General features: G+C 43.9%; 1 protein-coding gene across 7 annotated transcripts in view; it reads left to right on the forward strand.

The window, feature by feature from the left end:
• The window catches only part of AUTS2 (activator of transcription and developmental regulator AUTS2), a 1,933,147-nt gene that overhangs the window by 171,613 nt on the left and 1,736,289 nt on the right, over positions 1-25,245 (forward strand). The window contains exon 1 of one of the 7 annotated variants that reach the window (XM_063953753.1): positions 6,416-6,486. The exons of the other annotated variants lie outside the window; for them this stretch is intronic. Within the exon in view, the coding sequence (XP_063809823.1) occupies positions 6,433-6,486 (54 nt within the window). The 5' untranslated portion in view covers positions 6,416-6,432. Of the gene's footprint in view, positions 1-6,415; positions 6,487-25,245 lie in introns of those variants that run through there. 7 annotated transcript variants of the gene reach the window in all.

Here is a 25,245-nt window from a genome sequence, read left to right on the forward strand (position 1 = left end):
AACCCATGACCTCAGTGCTGTGAGGCAGTAATGCTAACCATTACACCATTAAATACTTACTGTATTACCAAATGACACAAGGAAAGTACTATACCACACTGTTCCCAGCTAGTCAATCAATTAGCGGAACAAACTACACCTTTTTGATGTGTTTGTATTTAAGAATGATTTGTCATGGATAACTGACTAATAATAGATAAACCAATCAAAACGAGCACAAGTCTATTCTTAGTGAAGAACATGAGGAGGTTCCAGGCAAAATAAACATTCCTGCAACTTCTTTAGTTAAGATACGCAAAACTTTGGAGGGCGATGAGATATACAATACACAGGGAGGGTGTCACAGTAAGCTCTGTAGCTTTTTTAAGGTTTTGTGTTTACTAAATATAGATTGAAAACTTGACCTAGGGCATGAAACTCTGAGATTACTTTACACTTCCTTATATTTCAAAATTAGTGGTACATTTTTCTTCATTGGATCAGAGCACCACCTTTGCAGTGGTATCAAGCTCAGTTTAGCCTACTGGAAGAGGAGTTCCAAGTAGAAGATAGATACGCACTTGCTGGAAAATAGATCTACAGCGTGAGCTACTTTTGGTTATAGGACCTCTGTTTGCTATCCCATACAGTACTCATATAACCAACTAGGGCTCTGCACAGAACAAAAAACAAGCTTTATCAATGAATACTCGTCACTCTGCATCTAATACAATGCAGGGATCTGGATGGTAGGCTCTTGTCCTATTTTTACACTATTTGCAGTCTATGGGTAAGTCTTCATTGTTGGTGAGTTGTACGTTTTGGTAAAAAATAAATAACTTTGAGGATTTCTATTGACATAAACATGTTTTGTATTCTTTTGGATATGCATTGTCTTAGTATGTCAGTTTAAAAAGTTAAAGTACAGAAAATAGCTGAGGATTGGTCAACTTCCAGAAGGATAATGGGACCCTATTTTAGTTCAGTTGGGGTATAAATCATTAAATAAGTGTTGTGTACAGTTGCACCACTCAAGTCAGTGACACCTGGTGCGCCGTATAAACCACATACGTGCATCTGAAAAATGGCCCATGTTAATCACTCTGTTGGTGCTGTACTGACCCTGGAGACTCTGCCTTCACTGCCAGCTCCTCCTCCGTGACAGGAGCCGGGTGCTGCGCATTAATGTGACAGTGCACACCTGGCTCTCTGTCACTGAGGAAGAGTCTGCATTTTGTGTCACATCTGGAAGGGTGACACCTGGGTGTGGTCTGCACCACCTACTGTAAGTGACATAAATGGTGTTATACCATAAAATATATTCTCAGACTGAAACTGTTATACAAGTTAAAAATAGGTGACCATTTAACAACATTATATAAACCATTTAGCACTCTTTAAAGGAGTTATGTTCTCCTTTTAGTATTAAACAAATAGCAGTAAGCTTAGCTTAGTTTACTGTTGTTTGTCACTGTACCTTTTACAACATGTATAGATAACAATAGCTATATGCAGGGGTTAAGGTGGGCCGGAATTGGGCGGAACTGCGTTCCGTCACCTGTATTTGGGGGTGGTATGCGTTCCGCCTCCGCCAGCCCACTTTGCCCCGCCACTTTGTATTGTGTACAGGCAGTTCCTGGTTTAGGAACTGCCTAGTGCCGCTCGCCTCTTGACCAGCGCCGCCCACCTCCTGACCAGCGCCCGCCTCATGTGTCAGTGTGGGAGGCACAGCGCCTCCTCTTGCCAGTCACCCTTCGATGGCGCCAGCGGCACTGAAGACTCACAGATGGCGCCTGGCGTCTGTCCTGTAGTGATATATCAAGATAAAAATTCACAAATAATTAGACAAGATAGATATAACAATTCCAGTGCAACAGTTCCCCTCCTTTCCCTTTCCTTTTATGCAGTCTATCCTGTAGTGCACAGAGAAGCCGCCTCAGCAGGAAGAGAGATAGGTGGACCCACGTGGATTAATAAGTAAGAAAGAGGGGGCACATGGTCAGGTCTCTGGTTTTGTCTGTCCCCGGAGGGGGCACTAGTGGGTCAGCACTGGTGCGGTGTATAAAACGAGGAGGCTGAATAAAAGTCTTGCGCATATGCGCTGATATTTATTATGTCACAGAGGTCACAGAGTAATTGAATAACGGATGAGATTAAATGCAATGATTGATAACTTGGAAGCCAATAATAACAGAAACGCAAAGTCACTGATAACAGAAATAGGTAATAATGATAACTTGAAAAACTGGATGCAAAACGATACTGTAATTATGGCTGAAGAAAACAGAACTCCGGTAGTTTGTAAAAAGCATACAGTCTCTACAGCATGAAAGTTCTTTGGCCTAGCACGGCCCAGGCAGGAGACAGTCCTACTCAGCAAGAGTGTTAAATGCTGGATATAACGCACAGGATGAAATGCTGTTAATTAGGTGCACAAGTTTAGCAGAGAGTAACACCTGAGGAAAGTCTCTTACTGCAGATGGAAGTAGTGATCTGTGGCTGAGGTCTGAAGCAGGCTGGAAGAATGAGAACTGAAGACTTGAACGATGAAAGTTACAACAGGGGATCTACTTGGAGACAGGAACACGGGAACCAGGAGCACTAGTACACTGAGTGTGACTCTTTGTCCGAGGCAATGAGAATGAGCCAGGAACTGGAGTTTATACCCCTTGCTCTGTGATGATTGGATGTTGAATCTCTGTGGGAACACACCCCACTGTATTGGGTGTCCGGATCAGCTGAGCGCAGGTGTCATGGCGGCACCCATACCGGACAGACATTGGCACACAGCGGGGCACACAGTGGACGCAGTTCAGGGGTACTCAGCGACATCAGTTATGGCGCTTGCGGGCAGTGCACTCATGCAGCAGCGACTGGGGCCATGACCTCCGGAGGCCTGCACACCAGCGCGCTGGTAAGTGAGATGCTGCAGAACGCCGATTCCTGACACACATAAGAGAAGACATGCTGTATCTGGGGGAGAGGATGGGGGGGTGGCAGCACATGCAGAAAAATACACTGTATGGAGAAGGGGGTCACAATAAGAAAAGACACGCTGCAAGAGGGATGCACATGATGGATGATCTGTGTCAGGGGTACTGTAAGTGGTGTCTGGGTAAGCTGTGTCAGGGGTACTGTAAGCGGTGTCGGGGGTTGATCTGCATCATGGGTACTGTAAGTGGTGTCAGGGGTGTGCTGTGTCAGGGGTACTGTAAGTGGTGTCAGGGATGAGCTGTGTCAGGGGTACTGTAAGTGGTGTCAGGGTTGAGCTGCGTCAGGTACTGTAAGTGGTGTCAGGGATGAGCTGTGTCGGGGTACTGTAAGTGGTGTCAAGGGTTAGCTGTGCCAGGGGTACTGCAAGTGGTGTCAGGGACGAGCTGTGTCAGGGGTACTGCAAGTGGTGTCAGGGGGTGAGCTGTGTCAGGGATTCTCTAAGTGGTGTCAGGGGTGAGCTGTGTCAGGGGTACTGCAAGTGGTGTCAGGGGGTGAGCTGTGTCAGGGGTTCTCTAAGTGGTGTCAGGGGTGAGCTGTGTCAGGGGTACTGCAAGTGGTGTCAGGGACGAGCTGTGTCAGCGGTACTGTAAGTGGTGTTGGGGGATGAGCTGCGTCAGGGGTACTGTAAGTGGTGTCACGGGATGAGCTGCATCAGGGGTACTGTAAGTGGTGTCACGGGATGAGCTGCATCAGGGGTACTGTAAGTGGTGTCAGGGGGTGAGCTGCATCAGGGGTACTGTAAGTGGTGTCGGGGGATGAGCTGCGTCAGGGGTACTGTAAGTGGTGTCACGGGATGAGCTGCATCAGGGGTACTGTAAGTGGTGTCGGGGAATGAGCTGCGTCAGTGGTAATGTAAGTGGTGTCAGGTGGTGAGCTGCATCAGGGATACTGTAAGTGGTGTCAAGGGGTGAGCTGTGTCAGGGTTACTGTAAGTGGTGTCAGGGGGTGAGCTGTGTCAGGGATACTGTAAGTGGTGTCAGGGGGTGAGCTGTGTCAGGGATACTGTAAGTGGTGTCAGGGGGTGAGTTGTGTCAGGGTTACTGTAAGTGGTGTCAGGGGGTGAGCTGTGTCAGGGATACTGTAAGTGGTGTCAGGGGGTGAGTTGTGTCAGGGTTACTGTAAGTGGTGTCAGGGGGTGAGCTGTGTCAGGGATACTGTAAGTGGTGTCAGGGGGTGAGCTGTGTCAGGGATACTGTAAGAGGTATCAGGGGGTGAGCTGTGTCAGGGATACTGTAAGTGGTGTCGGGGTGAGCTGTGACAGTGGTACTGTACGTGGTGTCAGGGGGTGAGCTGTGTCAGGGTTACTGTAAGTGGTGTCAGGGGGTGAGTTGTGTCAGGGTTACTGTAAGTGGTGTCAGGGGGTGAGCTGTGTCAGGGATACTGTAAGAGGTATCAGGGGGTGAGCTGTGTCAGGGATACTGTAAATGGTGTCGGGGTGAGCTGTGTCAGTGGTACTGTACGTGGTGTCGGGGGATGAGCCCGTATCAGGGTTACTGGAAGTGGTGTCAGGGGGTGAGCTGTGTCAGAGATACTGGAAGTGGTGTCAGGGGGTGAGCTGTGTCAGGGATACTGGAAGTGGTGTCAGAGGGTGAGCTGTGTCAGGGATACTGGAAGTGGTGTCGGGGGATGAGCCCGTATCAGGGTTACTGGAAGTGGTGTCAGGGGGTGAGCTGTGTCAGGGATAAGCTGTGTGACGTATAACTTGTGTGAAATATGATAAACTGCCTGAAGAGCTGAGTTCTCAGGAAACGTATAAAGGTTTGGAGACTAGAGGAGAGTTATGTGCATGGAAGGGCATTGCACAGAGTGGGTGCTGTATGAAAAAAAGTCCTATAACCATTACTGGGAGTAGATAATGCCTGTATATGAGAGACACAGATCTTGCGCATATCGGAAGGGCGAGCTGGGAAATACTGCAAGATTAGAGAAAAGTGTAGTTTTGTTAATTGAATTCTGTGTCAGTAGAAGTATTTTATATGTAAATTAATAACATACAGGCAGCCAATGGAGGGAATGACAGAGCAGAGCAACAAATGATTCATGTTTTGCAAGAAGGGGAGGGGCTAGGGATGTATAATTTGGCAGGTGGGCAAAAGGGTGAGGGGTTAGTGACGCAGCACCCGCATGTGAGGAAGGGGGGAAGGGTGAGTTCCACCACCTATCACTTGCTATACGGTCCCTATTGCTGGCAAATTGGGACCCAGCAGCAGCCTTTTTTCCGGCTTCAGCGAAGCCTTCCAGGTATTGTTGGGTTCCCCGGTGAAAGTATCAAGTGCATGTGAAGACTGGTCATTGTCTATGTGCCTGACTCAGCAGCCTGTCGCTGGCAGCAGTAGTATGTAGTAGCCTGCCAGCAACAGAGCGGCGGAAGCCTTTGAGATGGGGGACGTCACTGGACCTTGCTGGAATGATATATGTCACTGGTAATAAGTACGGTTCTTAAATGGGGCCCCACGTCTGTTTTTTGTTGTGTATGTATGGACCGAAAGATAGATTTAGTAGACTCAGTACATTTTGTGTGTTTACATTTTATTACATGATATTTATTATATTATATAGCAGCATTTACATAATACAAATTATATGTATATATAAAAAAGTTTGGTCCATTAAAATTATACGTTTTTTTGTGGCAAATGCAGGATTTCAGCATTGTTGTTTCCAAATGCAATCCACAATCTCACTCTCTGTGGAACATTGGAGCAGGAATCGGAGTCTGGCAGAGCTGTTAAGAACTTAGTACCTACCAACCCTGGATATATATGTACGTACTTTTTTTTTTATACACTGGATAGTGTATGGCAGTTTCCCAAACTCCATCATTACAGTCCAGATTTTAAGGATATCCATGCTTGAGCACAGGTGACTTAATTATTACCTCAGTCAGTTTGATTTAACCATCTGGACTCAATAATAAAAATCCTTAAAACCTGGACTGTAATAGAGTTTGAGAAACCCTGGTATATGGGACATAATATGGTCTATAGCACAGGTTCTCAAACTCGGTCCTCAGGACCCCACACAGTGCATGTTTTGCAGGTCTCCTCACAGAATCACAAGTGAAATAATTAGCTCCACCTGTGGACCTTTTAAAATGTGTCAGTGAGTAATTAACACACCTGTGCACTTGCTGGGTTACCTGCAAAACATGCACTGTGTGGGGTCCTGAGTACCGAGTTTGAGAACCACTGGTCTATACAGTATAGGCTGTTCATACATATTTAATTAGAATTAATAGCATAAGTCAGGAAAAGGTTAAACATCCCATAACAAATAAATATAATAACATAATGGAACCAGTAGGAGACAGAACTGCACTTTCTAAGCACAGATTCTCCCAGCTCATGGTAAGGTTCATGACTCTTCTTCCTAGCAGCTACTCCTAGGTCCAGTGCATTGATTAAGTGTTCAGATCCACACACACAGCAAACTTGGTAGAAGAAGCAGCTACCACTGGGCATGTGCAGCAGCACTGCTCTGTCCCTTAAACTGCATGTTGTGACAGAAGTTCTGGTAATTGTATTATATACTATTGCTATTGTGGTCATAATTTAAGCTGCTGGCCAAGAGGAATGGGGTTTCTGGGCAACCAGAGCACAACTCCCCATTTGCCCATGATTTTGTAACAAATGCATACTGCAGGGGCATTTCTAGAGAGGAGAAGGCCTGTGTGCAGGCTCCGTAAGGGCCCCCTCCTCCCTATCTGGCAGCACAGAGACTCTGGGCACTAGCTTCCCTAAGGGACTCTAGTGCTGTCCCAGAGTCTAGGGCGCATGCGCAGATCTCTGGGAAAATGGCGCGGCAGCTATTTTAGCAGTGATTTTCCTACTGCGCATGCGCAAAGCATCGGGAAAATGGCATCACGCCATTTTCCCAGTGATTTCTGCATCACTGCTGCTGTGCCGTAGGATTCCGGAGGGTAATAGTTAAACATAATGGGTGCAAGGTGTGGGCCCCCCTGTACCCCGGGGGCCCGTGTGCACCTCACACACTGCACCCATAATAAATATGCCAGTGGCATACTGACATTCAGTGTCATAATAGTGAATAAAGAGCAAGTATGAGGCCTGTTTGCAAACAATGCAATTGTGTCTTTTGTTTTCTCAATTATATTTGGATATCTAAAAAGTTGCTTCATATGTTATGAGACAGGACTTGACAGTGCAGAACCTCTACCAAGCTTCACCCTCTGTTGGTAGGTTCCCTCTGTCACCAATGTGTCTGTCATGGCCTGCAGCTTGTCTGGTGTATTAATTTATCCCTCCTACATGCTTGCTTGATTGACTGAAAATGATTGCTGACAGGAGAAATGACAGTAAATCAGTATAGGGAATGATGGTAATGAAGGTTAGAAGGAGAATATCACACGCAGATATTTCTCAGGCACTTCATAGCCAACATTCATAGCACTACCTACAGTATATGCGGCACTAGGCATCAGCAATCTGCAAGCAATGTGTTTCATAAACCACCATCTACATAGTGATAAGCGGGTTCGGTTCCTCGGGATCCGAGCCCCCCCGAACTTCACCCATTTTACACGGTTCTGAGGCAGACTCGAATCTTCCCGCCTTGCTCGGTTAACCCTAGTGCGCCCAAACGTCATCATCCCGCTGTCAGATTCTCGCGAGATTCGTATTCTATATAAGGAGCTGCGCATCGCCGCCATTTTCACTCGTGCATTGGAGATGATAGCGAGAGGACGTGCAGCGTTCTCTCAGTTTCTGTGCTCAGTGTGCTGCAAATATCTGTGCTCAGTGTGCTGCAAATATCTGTGCTCAGTGTGCTTGCAAATATCTGTGCTCAGTGTGCTGAAAATATCTACGTTCTCTGCCTGAAAAACGCTCCATATCTGTGCTGCATTGTAGTATATAGTAGGAGGACAGTGCAGAATGTTGGCAGTACGGTACAGTAGTCCACTGCTCTACCTACCTCTGTGTCGTCAAGTATACTATGCATCCATACCTGTGCTGCATTTTAGTTGTGCGCAGTAGATAGTAGGAGGGGACAGTGCAGAATGTTGCTGTGACCACCAGTATATAATATATATAGCAGTACGGTACAGTAGTCCACTGCTCTACCTACCTCTGTGTCGTCAAGTATACTATGCATCCATACCTATGCTGCATTTTAGTTGTGCGCAGTATGTAGTAGGAGGGGATAGTGCAGAATGTTGCTGTGACCACCAGTTTATAATATATATAGCAGTACGGTACAGTAGTCCACTGCTCTACCTACCTCTGTGTCGTCAAGTATACTACAAAAGTTCAGTAAAATGACCCAAAATCAAAATTAAAAGCGTCTGAGGAGAAGCGTAAACTTGCCAATATGCCATTTACGACACGGAGTGGCAAGAAACGGCTGAGGCCCTGGCCTATGTTCATGGCTAGTGGTTCAGATTCACATGAGGATGGAAGCACTCATCCTCTCGCTAGAAAACTGCAGTGCCACTCCTAGATGGGCCAGGGGTTTGTGTCGCCCACTTGGGTCGCTTAGCTTAGCCATCCAGCGACCTTGGTGCACCTCTTTTTTTACTTTGCATCATGTGCTGTTTGGGGACTATTTTTTAAATCTGCCATCCTGTCTGACACTGCAGTGCCACTCCTAGATGGGCCAGGTGTTTGTGTCGGCCACTTGGGTCGCTTAGCTTAGCCATCCAGCGACCTTGGTGCACCTCTTTTTTTCTTTGCATCATGTGCTGTTTGGGGACTATTTTTTAAATCTACCATCCTGTCTGACACTGCAGTGCCACTCCTAGATGGGCCAGGTGTTTGTGTCGGCCACTTGGGTCGCTTAGCTTAACCATCCAGCGACCTTGGTGCACCTCTTTTTTTCTTTGCATCATGTGCTGTTTGGGGACTATTTTTTAAATTTGCCATCCTGACACTGCAGTGCCACTCCTAGATGGGCCAGGTGTTTGTGTCGGCCACTTGGGTCGCTTAGCTTAGTCACACAGCTACCTCATTGCACCTCTTTTTTTCTTTGCATCATGTGCTTTTTGGGGACTATTTTTTAAATCTGCCATCCTGTCTGACACTGCAGTGCCACTCCTAGATGGGCCAGGTGTTTGTGTCGGCCACTTGGGTCGCTTAGCTTAGCCATCCAGCGACCTTGGTGCACCTCTTTTTTTTCTTTGCATCATGTGCTTTTTGGGGACTATTTTTTAAATCTGCCATCCTGTCTGACACTGCAGTGCCACTCCTAGATGGGCCAGGTGTTTGTGTCGGCCACTTGGGTCGCTTAGCTTAGCCATCCAGCGACCTTGGTGCACCTCTTTTTTTCTTTGCATCATGTGCTGTTTGGGGACTATTTTTTAAATCTACCATCCTGTCTGACACTGCAGTGCCACTCCTAGATGGGCCAGGTGTTTGTGTCGGCCACTTGGGTCGCTTAGCTTAACCATCCAGCGACCTTGGTGCACCTCTTTTTTTCTTTGCATCATGTGCTGTTTGGGGACTATTTTTTAAATTTGCCATCCTGACACTGCAGTGCCACTCCTAGATGGGCCAGGTGTTTGTGTCGGCCACTTGGGTCGCTTAGCTTAGTCACACAGCTACCTCATTGCACCTCTTTTTTTCTTTGCATCATGTGCTTTTTGGGGACTATTTTTTAAATCTGCCATCCTGTCTGACACTGCAGTGCCACTCCTAGATGGGCCAGGTGTTTGTGTCGGCCACTTGGGTCGCTTAGCTTAGCCATCCAGCGACCTTGGTGCACCTCTTTTTTTTCTTTGCATCATGTGCTTTTTGGGGACTATTTTTTAAATCTGCCATCCTGTCTGACACTGCAGTGCCACTCCTAGATGGGCCAGGTGTTTGTGTCGGCCACTTGGGTCGCTTAGCTTAGCCATCCAGCAACCTTGGTGCACCTCTTTTTTTTTTTTGCATCATGTGCTGTTTGGGGACTATTTTTTAAATCTGCCATCCTGTCTGACACTGCAGTGCCACTCCTAGATGGGCCAGGTGTTTGTGTCGGCCACTTGGGTCGCTTAGCTTAGCCATCCAGCAACCTCGGTGCAAATTTTAGGACTAAAAATTATATTGTGAGGTGTTAGGTGTTCAGAATAGACTGGAAATGAGTGGAAATTATGGTTATTGAGGTTAATAATACTATGGGATCAAAATGACCCCAAATTCTATGATATAAGCTGTTTTTGAGGGTTTTTTGTAAATAAAACACCCGAATCCAAAACACACCCGAATCCGCTAAAAAAATTTCAGGGAGGTTTTGCCAAAACGCGTCCGAATCCAAAACATGGCCATGGAACAGAATCCAAAAACAAAACACATAACCCGAAAACTTTCCGGTGCACATCACTACGTCTACATATCATAAATTTAAATTTTGCCAGTCCCAGGTTTTAGTACCTAAAAGGGATTGACCTATCTTTAAAAAGAAAGTGGCCTTGCCTATAGGGTATGGAACGGGAAGATTGTAGGTGTGACACAATGTATGGCGGTGTTCCCATTGGCGTGTATAATGTGAATATGACATGCATTGCTTGGTGTAGAGATATAACTGTATAGGAAATATGAACACACACAGGTAGGTATAGTGTAAGAACAATTGTATGAGTTTAATTTAATGTACCGACATTGTAGAGGATAGAGATTGGTGTGTCCAGAGTCAGAGTAATCTAGATAGGCTGCAGGCAGGGAGGAATTAGCTGAAGTTCCTGCACTATTCAGCAGTAATAGATAAAAGCAGGTACTTCCAAGGATTTAGCTCTGACAGCAGTTCTTTGTAGAAATGATAGCCATAGAGAAATGGAATTCTAGATAGCTTGCAGATCGCTTAGTAAATTCAGTAAAGTATTTTAAATATGATTCTTACAGCTCAAGATATTTTCTGCAGAATTTAACCTCATTGCATATTTAGATTATGCATTCCTCTGTCGATATGACTCCACCTAGACTCTGCCTTATTGGCTACATCAAGTGGAAACACTATAAAGCGGTGGTTCCCAAACTTTTTGAATCACGGCTCTCTAGAGTATCAGAATTTTTATCATGGCACCCTTAGGCCAAAAAATGTATTTTTGAAAAATGTTGAAAAAATTATTAGGTTCAATTATGTGGTGAGGGATCCCGACTGGACTTACCGTTTATACAGTACACCTTATCCATGTCCTGCAATGTTCTGTACTGTAAGTCGCTTTTTTCTTGTTTTGTTCATACTGTTTCTATTTATGTACTTTGCAGGCGCTGCATACCCCTTATGGCACCATATAATTAAATAATAATAATAATAATAATAATAATAATAATAACATCTGGTGGACTGGGTTATCTTATGCACATGTGCACAAATAGAATAATAATTTGTTCTGAGTACAATGTATTACAGTGAGCTACAATCAGTCCAGATAGGTATTCCTTATTTCAGGATACCATTGTGCTCCTCAGAGGTGACATTTTCAGCTATTTTTGTGGTGTGTAATTTACTAATCCTAGGCAAGAAGTACCTAAACTGCAGAAAAGTGCTGCTACAAACTAGCTCTTCCTCCATTGGTCCGTTCGTGTCATTGACAGCATGGCACAAAGCACAGTTACATACAGTGCTGTCATCACTAACATAACACATGTGAAAATATCACTGCCATTTGTGCCCTTATAACATGACTCATTGCCTGTCACATACTGTCCTGTCATCACTAACATAACACATGGGAAAAGATCACTGCCATTTGTGTCAGTGTGTAACATAACACACTGCCTGTCACATATACTGATGTCATCACCAATATAACACAAGTGAAATATCACTGCCATTTGTGTCCTCACAGCATTACATGCTGCCTGTCACATACAGTGCTGTCATCACCAAAATAACACAAGTGAAAAGATTCCTGCCTCCCACAATATCAGCATATGCAGTCTTTAAATTTCTACTGGTGGAATATTTCAACAATCTGATTGGCTACAGCTTTTTCCAACCCACTCAATTAAAATTATATACAGTAGTAGTGGCAGCCATTGGGTAACTTATTACTTATCCTTTGACTACTGTACAATGCTAGGGATCGGTATGTGATCATGGCGGACGGGATGGAGGTCACAATCCCGATGCCGGCATTCCGATGGCCAAGATCCCGACAGGGGCAAGGTAAGCATTTAAACTCCCCTCCCCTGCCCCCCTAACCCTACCTTACCACAGCCTAAACATAACCTCCCACCTTAGTGCCTAACTCTAACCTTCCTTTTTTCCCCTCTTAGGGGTCTTTTCATGAAGCAGTGAAAAGTGTGGAGAAGTGAGCCAGTGGAGAAGTTGCCCATGGCAACCAATCAGCTTTGAAGTAACATTTATAATTTGCATTCTATACAATTGTACAGAGCAGCTGATTGGTTGCCATGGGCAACTTCTCCACAGGCTCACTTCTCCACTCTTTTTACTGCTTCATGAATAGACCCCTTAGTGCCTAATGCTAACCTCCCCCTTTCCACAGCCTAACTCTAACTCTCCCCAAGTAGAGCCTAAACCTAACAGCCTTCCCAATGGTACCTAGCTCTAACCTCCCCCCCTAACAGCCTAATCTTAACCTCCCCGCCCCTTCAGCCTAACCCTTACTCCCCCCCCCCCCTCCAGGAGGCGCCTAACAAAACCCCCCTCCCCCAAGGCCAAACCCTAACCCTCCTGGCTATACTGTACTTACCTTCGGAATTCCAGCTGTCAGGATTCTGACCTGTTCTGGATTCCAGCATCAGTGTTCTGATGGTTGTCGGGATTCTGACCTCGCTATTTCGGCTGCCGGGATGTTGACAGCCGGAATCTTGACTGCATATCCATTGCTAATATTTGTATGGCCGCTGGTGAAAACATGAAAAGCAGACAATTTGCAATCCTAGTAAATCAATAATGACCAGCGGCGGCAGCAGCCCAAAGGCCTACTTTGCGCAGCGGAGGTGCTAAGCACACACAAACATACATGTGTAGATGTATGTAATATATGTGCTGGCAGTGTGTCCAGATTGGCAGCGGTATAGAATCCAGGACTTGGCATTAGTCTTCCCTCTCCTAAACCCACCCCCCTCAGACTCCTGTGAAACTAGCCAATGAGAGTCTGGAGGTCGGCTTAGGAGAGGGAATCCTAATGCCGAGACCTGGGTTCTGCATGTGGCTGTGGTATACAGCGCCACTGCCAAACCAGATACACTGCCAGCACATATTACATACCTCTACACATGTATGTTTACATGTGCTTAGCGGTCGTCGTCGTCCGTCCCCCCTTACCCCCCTGTACAAGGCAGCCAGTGCTGCAGCCGCCACTGGTAATGGCAACACTTGATGTATCTAATGCATGTGCTGGAGCTAACACACATTAAATACATTTTCCTGCATGGAAAAAATGATAGTACACTATTCCTTATCTCTGCCCCACATCAAGCTGTTATAAAAGTAGCTCCGCTGTTGAGTTTAGAATGCAGACTGCTTTCATGAGAGAACTGGAGGGTAAAAAGAACTCCCTCCTACTGACATTCCGGTGCACTTGCCTGCCAGGTTCAAAGCCATAAATATCTTTTATGTTGTCATAAATTAATCACAGGGCTTATCCAATATTGATATAGTGATTCTGTTGTTCTCAGTGTTGCTAACACATAGGTCATTGTCTTATATTGCTACAGACATTTGGTGGGGAGGATTCAATTGATGCCGAAAGGATTGGAGTTATCTTGTAGTTTTGGAGCATTTCACTAAGATTAACCATCTAGGGCAGAGGTTCTCAAACTCGGTCCTCGGGGGCCCACACAGTGCATGTTTTGCAGGTCTCCTCACAGAATCGCAAGTGAAATAATTAGCTCCACCTGTGGACCTTTTAAAATGTGTCAGTGAGTAATTAATACACCTGTGCACCTGCTGGGTTACCTGCAAAACATGCACTGCGTGGGCTCCCGAGGACCGAGTTTGAGAACCTCTGATCTAGGGAGTCAATGTTCCTAATGAATAAAGTGTGATGCTGTAATGCAGTTGATAATATTATTCTATATATATCTTACTAAAATAATTATAGATATATAAATATATAGGGATGCAATCAAAATAACTATATGTTCTGTCATTTGAAGTCAAATTTCTAAAATACTGTATTGAAATTTACTTAAATTAATTTAAAAATGACACACTGTACATATAGAGTTAATGAGCCATTTGTGGCTGCTGAAAATCATTTAGTCTTAGCTATGAAAGAATTTTGAAACAAGACGTGGTGATCTTTATTCAAGGTGTGCACCAGATGTCATGAATTGATATTTCTGAAAGACAAATAAGTGATTCTAGCCAATTTGCTGGTCCAAATCAGAATCTTATGATTTACCTCATGATAATTTGATCAATTCTTTAACAGCAGGTCATAAATCAGGTGGAATTTTTTTTTCTAAATTCATATTTGCAATCACTAAAGCTGGGTACACACTTTCCAGATCACTCTGCAGATCCGATGCACACTCCAATCCTCGTATCAGATCAGTGAACACCCTGTGCATAGTTATTTTAGTTCAGTTAGTACTTTTTTCAAGGGGATTGATAGGTGGGGGGTGGCAATTATTAAACAGAACTAAAAATCCCAACCTCCTGATCTAACCAACCATAGCAGGAGTGTTTGAAGCTACTGTATGCATTGGCTAATGCTCCTGCACCCACACATTAGAAATGATCGGGCCGATCAGCCAATATTGTCTGATCATCCCAGTAATTGCATACAGTACCCATGTATTTTGTTCTTGGTAAGAATGACTTAAACATTCTTGCCAATTGTTTGCTTGTAGCAGTTGAATAAAAGTAACAGATACCTCCTGCTAGCTTCTCTGATTCGCTGCTGCACCTGAAGATGCAAACCTCAAGTTACTAAGGATGGACGGTGTTTCACCAGTGGTGGCTGCTGCCACCAAGCTGCAGCGCCGACCACACATTGCAAGGGGGAGCCAGTCAGCACATATAAACACACATGCAATATTGTATGTAATGTATGTGTTTCACCGACCTGCCACAGCATGGGGCACAGCACAGTCTATCTTCTATAAGCCCGCCCCCAGACTCCCATTGGCTAGTTTCACAGGAGTCTGTGTGTGGGATTATAGAATATAGACAAGCTGAGAGCCGTGTCCCATGCTGTGGCAGGTCACCACAATGTATCCATGATAAAAACATGCCAATGCATTTTTCTCATTGTAGTTTACACTATAAACAACTACAATAATAAATATATATCTGTCTGGACACACTCCTCTCTTGCTGTCAGCATTGTATACTCTGGGCACTAGGGTCACTAATGGACCCTAGTGCTGTTCCATAGTCTAGTGCACATGCACAGATCTCCGGGAAAATGGCACGGCTGCCATTTCCACAGTGATTTCCATATTGCCCATGTGCGAAACGCTGGGAAAATAACTGACACTCCATTTTCCTGGTGATTTCTGCAGAGCTACTGCTGCCATCGCAGGACTCTGGAGTGTAAGTATTGAAAAAAATGGGTGTGCAGTGTGGGCCCCCTTAGACCCCAGGAGCCTGTGTCTACACACTTACACACTGCACTCTTTATAAATGCCAGTAGACAGTACCGCTAAAGTGATAAGGTAACATATGAATTCAGTCAAAATTAGCATGAGCTATCGCAATCTGAAGGCCCTATTAATCATCGGGGGCCGACAGGAGATACTTAATTACAGGAGCAATTCAGGATTGCTCTGGTGTGCTTTTTGGAGCAGCTATCCCCATGATGAGTAACACTGCTACTTTTTGACTTGTGCACAGCCTAAGATCACGTAGTAGGGAGGTGGCGGAGGGATCCATTCTGATGCCTCTTTGCAACACCAGGCCTCCTTCCCACAGGAAGAAGCTGGGCTCCGATAACAAACTTTGTATGATGATGGCAAACTTTAGAAAACTTACGTTTTCAGAGTTTGCTGAGTAGTAGGTGGTCCTTTTGGATCCCTAATCATGAATTGACCCATTATTAAAACATATAGAATCTAACATAATGCATGTGCAATGGGATTTTAAGTGATTATGAAAAAACTTTCCCACATCCATTTCAGAAACCAAATTACCCCTGGGTTTCCCAATCTATGGGGCATATTGCTTAAATTGTTTACAACAGCTGTTTTTGGAAGATTTCTGCAAAAATTAAATATCCCAATAACATATGAAATAAAAAATATGTTTTGTGGTCCCTCTAGGGGCAACATTTCTACAGCTTGGCTCCTATAGCTAGCACCATCTGTAGATTGCATTAGCCATTGTAGCCTATGGGCTACTGTTTTGAAAATTATTTGGCTCCCTCTCCATTAGTGGTAGCACATGCTGTATTCTGATGACCCCGCATGTACAGTAAGAATGTTGGGTTCAAATGAAGTAGTAAAGGTTTTACATAAGCTACAGTATTAAGTTTGTGTCCCTGCCCCTATGCTCCATGGGAGTTTTCTGTCCTCCCTAAGCTCTCCTTAATACTCTTCTATTATGGTTTGGCAGGTGTACTGCCCCAGTCAGAGTCCCCACCGGCCACTGTCCATGAAGCGGCTTGTGCACCAGCCGGGTGAAGGGCCGGGCGCTTAGTGCCTGAAGCGAAAGTCTGCATGGGGCTCTCCCACCCACCCATACATTGCCTGATAATTACTTATTCCTGCAATGTGTAGCGATAAGAAATTTATACTTATTGGGGCTTTTTTTGGGACACTGGTAAATATGCCCCTGTACAGATATGGCCTCTTTCATCTTGCAAACAAGTTGTGGTACACATGACTTGTTTGCAGTGAATAGTGTGCCCACAAATGTCCACGGACACGTGCATATGCATCTGCTCCCATAGGGAAGCATTGAGTGTACGCACACTGCGTCTGGTCACGGCGCACTGCCATGATGCCTACACACATAGTAGGCAATTATGTGCAGGATAATTATGAGCACATCTGTAGATCACATCCAATGCCATTTCTGTCATCGGTCAGTATGCTAACACATAGGTCATTGTCTTATATTGCTACAGACATTTGGTGGGGAGGATTGGCGTTATCTTGTAGTAACTGTCAGAGATGTAGATGCTCTTAAAAAAAAATACGAAAATAGTATGTCCCCCTCAGAAGATGCTGCTCCCACAGGACGGTGGGGAGGGCGGGGCGTTAGGGCATGTCACCATAGGTACCATCTGCTGGGAGCATGGATATGTGATCTGCAGGAGGTGCCCTGCCTCCTCCAGATCACATAGCCCCACCCACAGCAGCCGCTACCTATAGGGAGAGACTACCTCCTGAGTGCACACACCCCCTGCTGCCCTCATGTGCCTTCCTACCGGCACTGTACAGGGGGAACTGGTGGCCGCGCAGAAGGACTATTTTCTCCTTAGCAGCTGACCTGCGTCCGTGCTGGGCCCTTCCTGCAAGCCTGGGACTGGGTAATCAGTAGCCCCTTCTCCGCACCACTGGTTGAAGTATTTATGATGGGTTAACTGTCAATGCCTTACACCTGTATAAGTACAATTTAGCACTCAGTCCGTCCTGTATGCTTTTGTGAAATAAATGATTTTTTTCTGTGTAAAAATATCCATTTACTAGTTACACTGATCAAAGAATACATCATCTTTTCTACTCAGACATTAATCCATACCAATTTGCCAAGAGATTGTAAAATATGTAGGGGACAGAGTTGAAATGGATTTTCTAATGTTCATAGCATTGAGAACAAAACTAACAGTATTACCCCAACATGTACAATACGAAGCATTAGAGAGGAACCAGCAGCACTGATAGAAAATCTCAAAGGTAAAACTGACTAAATAACTAGTCGGCTGCTTAATTCCCAGATGTTTCGATGGCGGAACAAATTTAATGAAGGCCTTGACTGAACTAGTGGGCTAACAAGATGGAAAATAAACACAATATGAAAGCAGCCTGTAGACGTGGGAGAATAATGAGTAGGATGAACAGTAAACAAGAAGAGATTGGTATATTAAAATATAAATTCTGGACTATATCCAGTTGTAAAAAGAAGTGACATTGCACAGAGTATTGCCAGCAGCATCAAACATGACAAGTGCATTATATGAGAAAGTTCACCTAGCCAAGTATCATTTGTCTTAATATGAGGCTTTCCCATCCACAGATGCATGAATTGTGTTGTGGTTCAGCTCCTGAATGCAAAACTGTCTATGCACAGCAGTTCTTTTTCACAAATATTTTATCACTTATTCAAACAAAATAGTTGTTTTAAATAGTTGCTTTAAGGGTATTAATTTATGAACATTTTCTTTGCAGAATTACACTTGTATGAAATATAGATATAAATATAATAGTGTTTTAGAAACAGCAAATTTATTTTTACCCTCTTCTATACAAAAAAACAATCAATCAACCAACCAACCAACCAACCACCCAACCACCCAATCAATCAATCAATCAATCAATCAATCAATCAATCTATATCACCATATAAGGCTGACCCACATTAAAAGTCTATTTATTCAGCTTATTCAGGAAGTAACTAGTAGAAAAAAAAACATTTCCTTATGATTGTCATCTATATTGTGACTTCTATAGATCAAAATGATTAATTTTGAAACAGTCTTCACCAACTTTGGAGGTACGAGCAAAATCAGGAGGATTCTGCAGATTTTTCAGACTTGTTTTACATTGAATAGCCTGAATGACACATCATGTTTTAATTAGCATTGTAACTGAGTCGACGTGGTGGTGAAAGGAGTATGGTGCCAACAAGAACATTGGGCCTGATTCAGGTATGGTTATAACAAGCATAGCTGCTGCTTCCTTGGATGCAGTAAGGGTTCACTCTGCCATACACCTCGGCCGTCAGAGTTACCCTGAGGTTACGCAGACCGACCACCATAGCTCCCTCGCTGAGGCCAAGAAATCTCCACTGGATGATGGGGAACTTGGCCTCAGCACTCCCACAAAACCAAGGTGATATGCCTCCATTTTCCATCATCCAGAGTCCATCTCCGCCCCCTCCCCGCCCCCCAAGCGCTACAGACTGTCAGTCCCCTGACATCTGCAGCCTTACTGTGTCCAGGTCCTGTGTGTGTGTAGTGTATTGAACATCGGAACATTGCTACTACAACCGCACCTGAATCAGGCCCATTCTTTGCAATGTTCTTGTCGACATAACGTATCCAACACAATATTAGGCTATGTGCTCTTACAGGGTGTGCAGTCTGCACTAAATGGCTAACTGCACAGTGATGGAGGCCTCCTTTAGAGGTGTCATTTACACCAGGCTTACCTTCTTCAGGAGTTACAGTACTGTACTAGTCATACCCCCAGCATGACCTGCCACACAGCCTGCAGTGTAATGTTAAACAGCTGGATGGATAGTGAATTATGATTTAGATTATCTCTAGCCTAAGTACACACTTGTAATCTACTGTAATTTAGAGTATGTTTTACATCAAATTTAATGGGAATTTAGGGCAGCAATTTTAGGCTTGTTCACTATGATAATTGCAGAAGGCAATTTGTAATTTGGCAATTTATATCTTTTCATTGTAAAAATATTGCTCTCAAAACATTACTACAACTGGTCTACGGCTTTTATTACATTTATTGATTGTGTTAACATTGTATATAAACAGTGCTAAGAAAATATTCTAAAGCCGATATATAGCAAATGATAAATACTGAATGATGTGTTAAATAAACATATAAACTGTAGTGGTATTTATATTGGTAGTCATATATTTCTGCATGTGTTTACCTGTGAGACAGAACAGACAGTGCTTGGCAGCTACCCAGGTACACTGAAAATAGAAAATCGTGAATGATCCTTTTCATTAAGAGAAGTGTTATATTGAGATGCATTATTTATTGTTAGAAATGAATCTGTAAACAGTTTGGAATTTATAATCTTTATAGTTTGTAGTTGCTTACAGTCATAAAGTAAATCTCATTTAATTTAATATGGAGCAGCACAGATGGTGTAATGGTTAGCATTACTGCCTCACAGCACTGATGTCTTGTGTTCATCCACCACAGACCTGTGTGGAGTTTTTATATTCTCCCCGTGCTTGCGGAAGTTTCCTCTGGTACCCCAGTTTCCTCCCATAATCCAAAATTATAAGTGTGTGTGTGTGTGTGTGTGTGCGCGTGTGCGTGTACATGTGGTGGGGAATATAGACTGTCAGCTCCACTTGGGGAGGGGGTTGATGTGATTGACGAAATGTTCATAATTCAAATGGGCCCACTAGACACATTTCCGCATGTTTTATGTAACGGGCCCATTCATTATTAGGGGTCTGTTATTACTGCCTAATATTCATAAAACTCTGAAAAAGTTCTGATAGTGCTGATTCCCAACACCTTGCTCGTTTTTATGGGAAGAAGATCTGCAGTTGCGAAGAGTGGATCCCACCGTCCACCACATTAGTGAGAGACCGGCAGCCATGCGCATGGGGGACTTCATGTGATAGTCGGCCGGCTCCAGAGGGATACACAACACTGCTACCGTTCAGAGCGAGCAGCTGTTCCCACACCGAAGCAATTCTACATTTCCGTTGTACTTACATATCGCTGCAACTTGCAGCAAGTTGGATACTTATGGAGGGGGGGGGGGGGGGTCCTGCCCCCAGTGATGAATAGGCTTCATAGTGGTAATGGAAAAAATATATATATATTTTATAGTACAGTGTTGCAGAAAATCTATGAGTCAGGAATATTTCTCATACTGTCTTCCTACTGTATTTAAAAAGTTAAGTAACAAGATTGTATTTCCCCCAAATACCATTTATGCAGGATCCTGGCACGGGTGCAGCATGTAGAGCTTTGGGGGGGTTTAATGTCACATGGGGCACCACAACAACAACAAAAAACAATTGGTTTACTTTTGGAGAGTTCACTGCATATATAGCCCAAACATACTATGGCTGCTTATTGTATATGTAATCACGTCATAGTGGGTGTGGCCATGCCCCCAAGGGGTGTGCCAGTGATTGGTTAACCCTACATCTTCCGACCTCCCATAAAAACAACCATTCAATGCCTAAAGGGTCTTAAACAATTGGGGGCATAAATCACAAGTATTCTGAATCAGAACCAAGTCTTGATAGTAAGGATGGTGGGTTAGTCACATCAGTTGGGATGTATGTCCATAACATGTGCTTACACCATGGTGCTATACCACTACATTTAGAAATAAAATAAAAAATCTGGATTTATAGCCCATGATTTATTTACTTATTGGAAAGGATTTTATATATATTCGCCACAGTTTTCTCTATTAGGAAGTGCTGCTTTGCAGATGGTGCATGGAACCATGTTTAAGAAATCCTGTATTAATAATACATTTTCTCTTTTTCACTAAGCTAATACTGGGGACCAGTGTCCGACTGGGGCGTGAAGGGCCCACCGGGGAAATGCAGTGGTAAGGGCCAAAGCCAGATTAACATCTGTGGGGGCCCCTGGACAACACACTTGTGGGGGCACCTATTAAGAAAAAATAAATAAATAAATATATATATATATATATATATATATATATATATATATACATATATAAGTATCTGGAGAAATGGCATGGGGTCTGCAGGACCAGAGGAAGTTATCCTTTCCCCACGTCCCCCTTCACTGACCATTGCTGCATCCCCTTGGGGATTGCTGGAGAGCGGCGCTGGCTGTGTGTGAGAGGGCAAACTTGCCGAGAACGGAGCAGCGTTGTGTGGAGGATGTCCAGGCACGGGCAGTGCGTGGACTGGCGGCGGCTGCTGAAGGAGGGGACCTAAAGTGCCGGGGAGATGAGAGGAGACAGAGAGGTGGTGCCTGGGTACCGGAGGCAGATTGAGGCGGGTATGCTACCCAGCTGTCACAATACCTCATCTGGCTGTCAGTGGTCAATTGCGTGGGGGCCCTTAATGTGTGGTAGCCCCGGGACGACCGCCCCTGTCGCCCCTGCTATAATCCGGCCCTGGAAGGGGACAATATTTAGGGGCTTGGCTAACCATTAGTACATGGTCTGGGCCCCTTGATAAATAATATATATAGTAAATACTGCTAGTGCATGCAGGATAATGTAGCAGACTAATAACAGGAATGCACTGTAGATAATACACCATAGTCCTGTGCAGTATATTGTAATGGTTTCCCCCTGTGCCCCTATGGACCAGTCCCACCCTGCTGGGGACCACTGTGTCTTAGATAAGTCACACGAGGAAGGGGCATTGGGTCTCTCTTAATTTTTTGTCATATTTAAAAAATGTTAAACTACTTGTTAAAAAGTCTGCACCTTGCAAAGTATTAGACAATCACTGACTGTCACCATCTTAGATGTGTAGATATCAAGTTGTTTTGCAGAGCTAAAATGATTCTGTAGCAATGTAGCTGGCCGCTAAGCCATGGTCTCCCCTCTAAGTACCCAGTACATGATGCAGAGTTGAACATACACCTATACTTGGGGCATAGCCTGATGAATTCACACTGTGTATACATACCTCCCAACATTGAATCCTGTGGAAGAGGGAAATCAGCGCGGTGAAGCTGCGCCCGATTTTGAAAAGGGGGTGTGGCTGTAGAAAATGTGTGTGGCTTCACAAGGTTGTCAATATCACAAGCCACGCCCCCTGTTTCATCACTGAAGGGGTATGCCCAGCGCTCTCTGAGCTGCTGGCATGCCCCCTCTCCTTCTGTCTTCAGTGAATAGACACTGTGCGCATGCGCACAGTGTCTATTCACCGCTGCTCTGCAGCAGTGACAGGAGCCTCCTAACTGCCCTCCCCCCACCGCGGGACACTGCGGCCCGTGGGTGGGACAGTGGGACAATCCCCCAAAAACGGGACTGTCCCGCCAAAATCGGGACAGTTGAGCGGTATGTGTGTATGCCTAATAAGGGTGCAAGCAAGTACTGGGAAGGCAATCCTAAGGAAAAATTGGAAATAAAACATTCTATGCAATCGCTAAGTTTAGTTTCATGGGGGCAATGTCTGAAGTTTTGTTAATCCAAAAAATAAGAGTTTGCATCAGTTGTCCAATGTTTAGCTCCTACTAAATTTGTAATTTGAACTGAATTTGTGTTAAGTGATACTCTGTGCTTTCACCTAGCAAAATAATCAGCAATTACATCCTAGTGCTTGAGAAAAAGGTCAGAGACAGATGTGTTTAGGACAGTGGTTTCCAAACTTTTTTGAATCACGGCACCCTAGAGTATCAGAATTTTTTTCACGGCACCCCTAGGCCAAAAATTTCTTATTGAGAAATTTAGAAAGAAATATTAAATTCAGTAGATTGTGTTTATATATGTCATCCTTAGGCTCAATTGTGTGCTGAGGGACAAGATTTGCTTCTATTTGTCCCCATATTTTATGACTGACAGCTACTAGCACTGCTTTTGCCTATTATATTGACCATAAATAATTTGAATTGGTCCTGGACCACCAATCTAAGGCACCCCTGCAAGTGTCCTGAGGCACCACAGGGAGCCACGGCACACAGTTTGGGAACCACTGGTTTAGGACACAGTTGTGCAGATAAATAAAATAGGCTTGAAGTAGCATTGAAGTCAAGGCAAGTGGTGTTGGTGTATGAATTGATGATGGCAGAGGCAGAGAACAGCACACACCTCGGTAACTAGTAAACAGAAATCAGCCTCAGCTGTTATATCTCACAAAGCTGCCAGATGTCGTTTGCATGGTACTCATGGATATAATTGAATCAGCCCTGAAAGCATAGGCAAGGAGCTGTCCTACAGTAAGAATAGCACAGACAGCAGAACAGCAGTCCCCAAAGGCATACTGTAAACAGTCTTGTGGTCACATACCCACAAGTGGTGTCGGGTTTGGAGTAGATTTTTGTCTTTATGAAAATGAAAATACAATTTGCGCTCCTGTTTCTTGGAAAATCTAATTGCTCTAGAATTGTCTTTGTATCCCTTGCTGGTGGGTACCAAGGTAAACAAAACATAATTTCTGTGCCACCTTAATGACTAATAATAAGTAATAATACTATATTTGCCAACTAATTAAATAAATCAGATTTCTATGCAGTGTAATGCATAACTGTTTTCTGTCGCTCCTTCATACAAAAAACAAACAAACTATGCATTTCATTTATTTATAATAATATCCATGCCCATTTATTTATTTTAATAATATATGTGTCTCCCTTTATCATTCCAAATAGTAATATAGCACCTTTATCATTTATAATTAATATACGTATCATGGATGTGGTCCCTTAATTTATAATATTTTGTGCCATATTAATAAGAATAATAATTAATGTCCCCCTGATTTGCTGTTGCAATTCCTCTATTGCAGAAGTTACAAGTTATACACTGAAGGGCCCAATTACAAACCATACATTACGCACAATTTTCACTGGACCGTAATAATCAATTTGAAATTAGACTGCATCAAGTCTGGGTTTTATTTTATCACTTCTTCTATCCCCTTCTCATTGAATAATTGAAGTGTTTCATTCATAGGGCGCTATGCAAATGTTATATCGCTCTTGATTTCCTGTCTAAAGTGATAGGAGAACATGGGGCTATATTCAATTGTTCATTATGATTGTGCTAATTGTGCCCATAAGTGTCGGGTTTAGCTGCGTAAAGCAGCTAAACCTAATGGGGGTGACGCGAAAAGTCCTGTTTGGGCACCCAAACGGGTTACTTTTGCTCACTTCAGGGGGCAGCGAGCTGAAATGCCGGCGTCGGCAGATGACCACATCTGAATGGAGAAACAATTGAATAGCTCTATTGGACACCATCTACTGGCCGCAGGCACCATCTACTGGCCACAGGCGCCATCTACTGATAGCATTAAGTCATTAGTCATTAAGTCCCCCATACCACTCACATCACTCACAAATTGATGGCATCTGGTAGGCTGTTTTATTCTCCTTAGAGAATCTGGAGTGTCCCGTGCATTGTGGGAGAATAGGTAAGCATGGTATTATTTGCTCTATAAAGCAGTTCTGAAATTCTGGTGATTAGATTTCTAGAATTACAAGCTTCAACACATCTTAATGCCAATATATATCACATTTGCTGAGACAAATTTTGAGCAGTCATAATGTTATATAAGCTGTGAACACTCTGTGCGTGACATTGTATAGGTGAAAGCCAGATAAAGCCATACCTATCCATACTGTAGGTACAACATGCGTTGCATTGAAAACATCATGATGCAGTAAGCATTTAACACCTAAAAGTCCAAATTTCTAAATATGACCAAAAAACAGTATGCACTGCATTGGACCAGAGTTGTCCACAATTGTTTCACAAACTGAAAGCACAAATTGCTTTCACTAAAAAAGCTGCAATTGTAACCATAGATAAGGCTAGATC

The sequence above is a fragment of the Pseudophryne corroboree genome, chromosome 2 (genome assembly GCF_028390025.1).
Source record: "Pseudophryne corroboree isolate aPseCor3 chromosome 2, aPseCor3.hap2, whole genome shotgun sequence".
NCBI classification, from domain to species: domain Eukaryota; kingdom Metazoa; phylum Chordata; class Amphibia; order Anura; family Myobatrachidae; genus Pseudophryne; species Pseudophryne corroboree.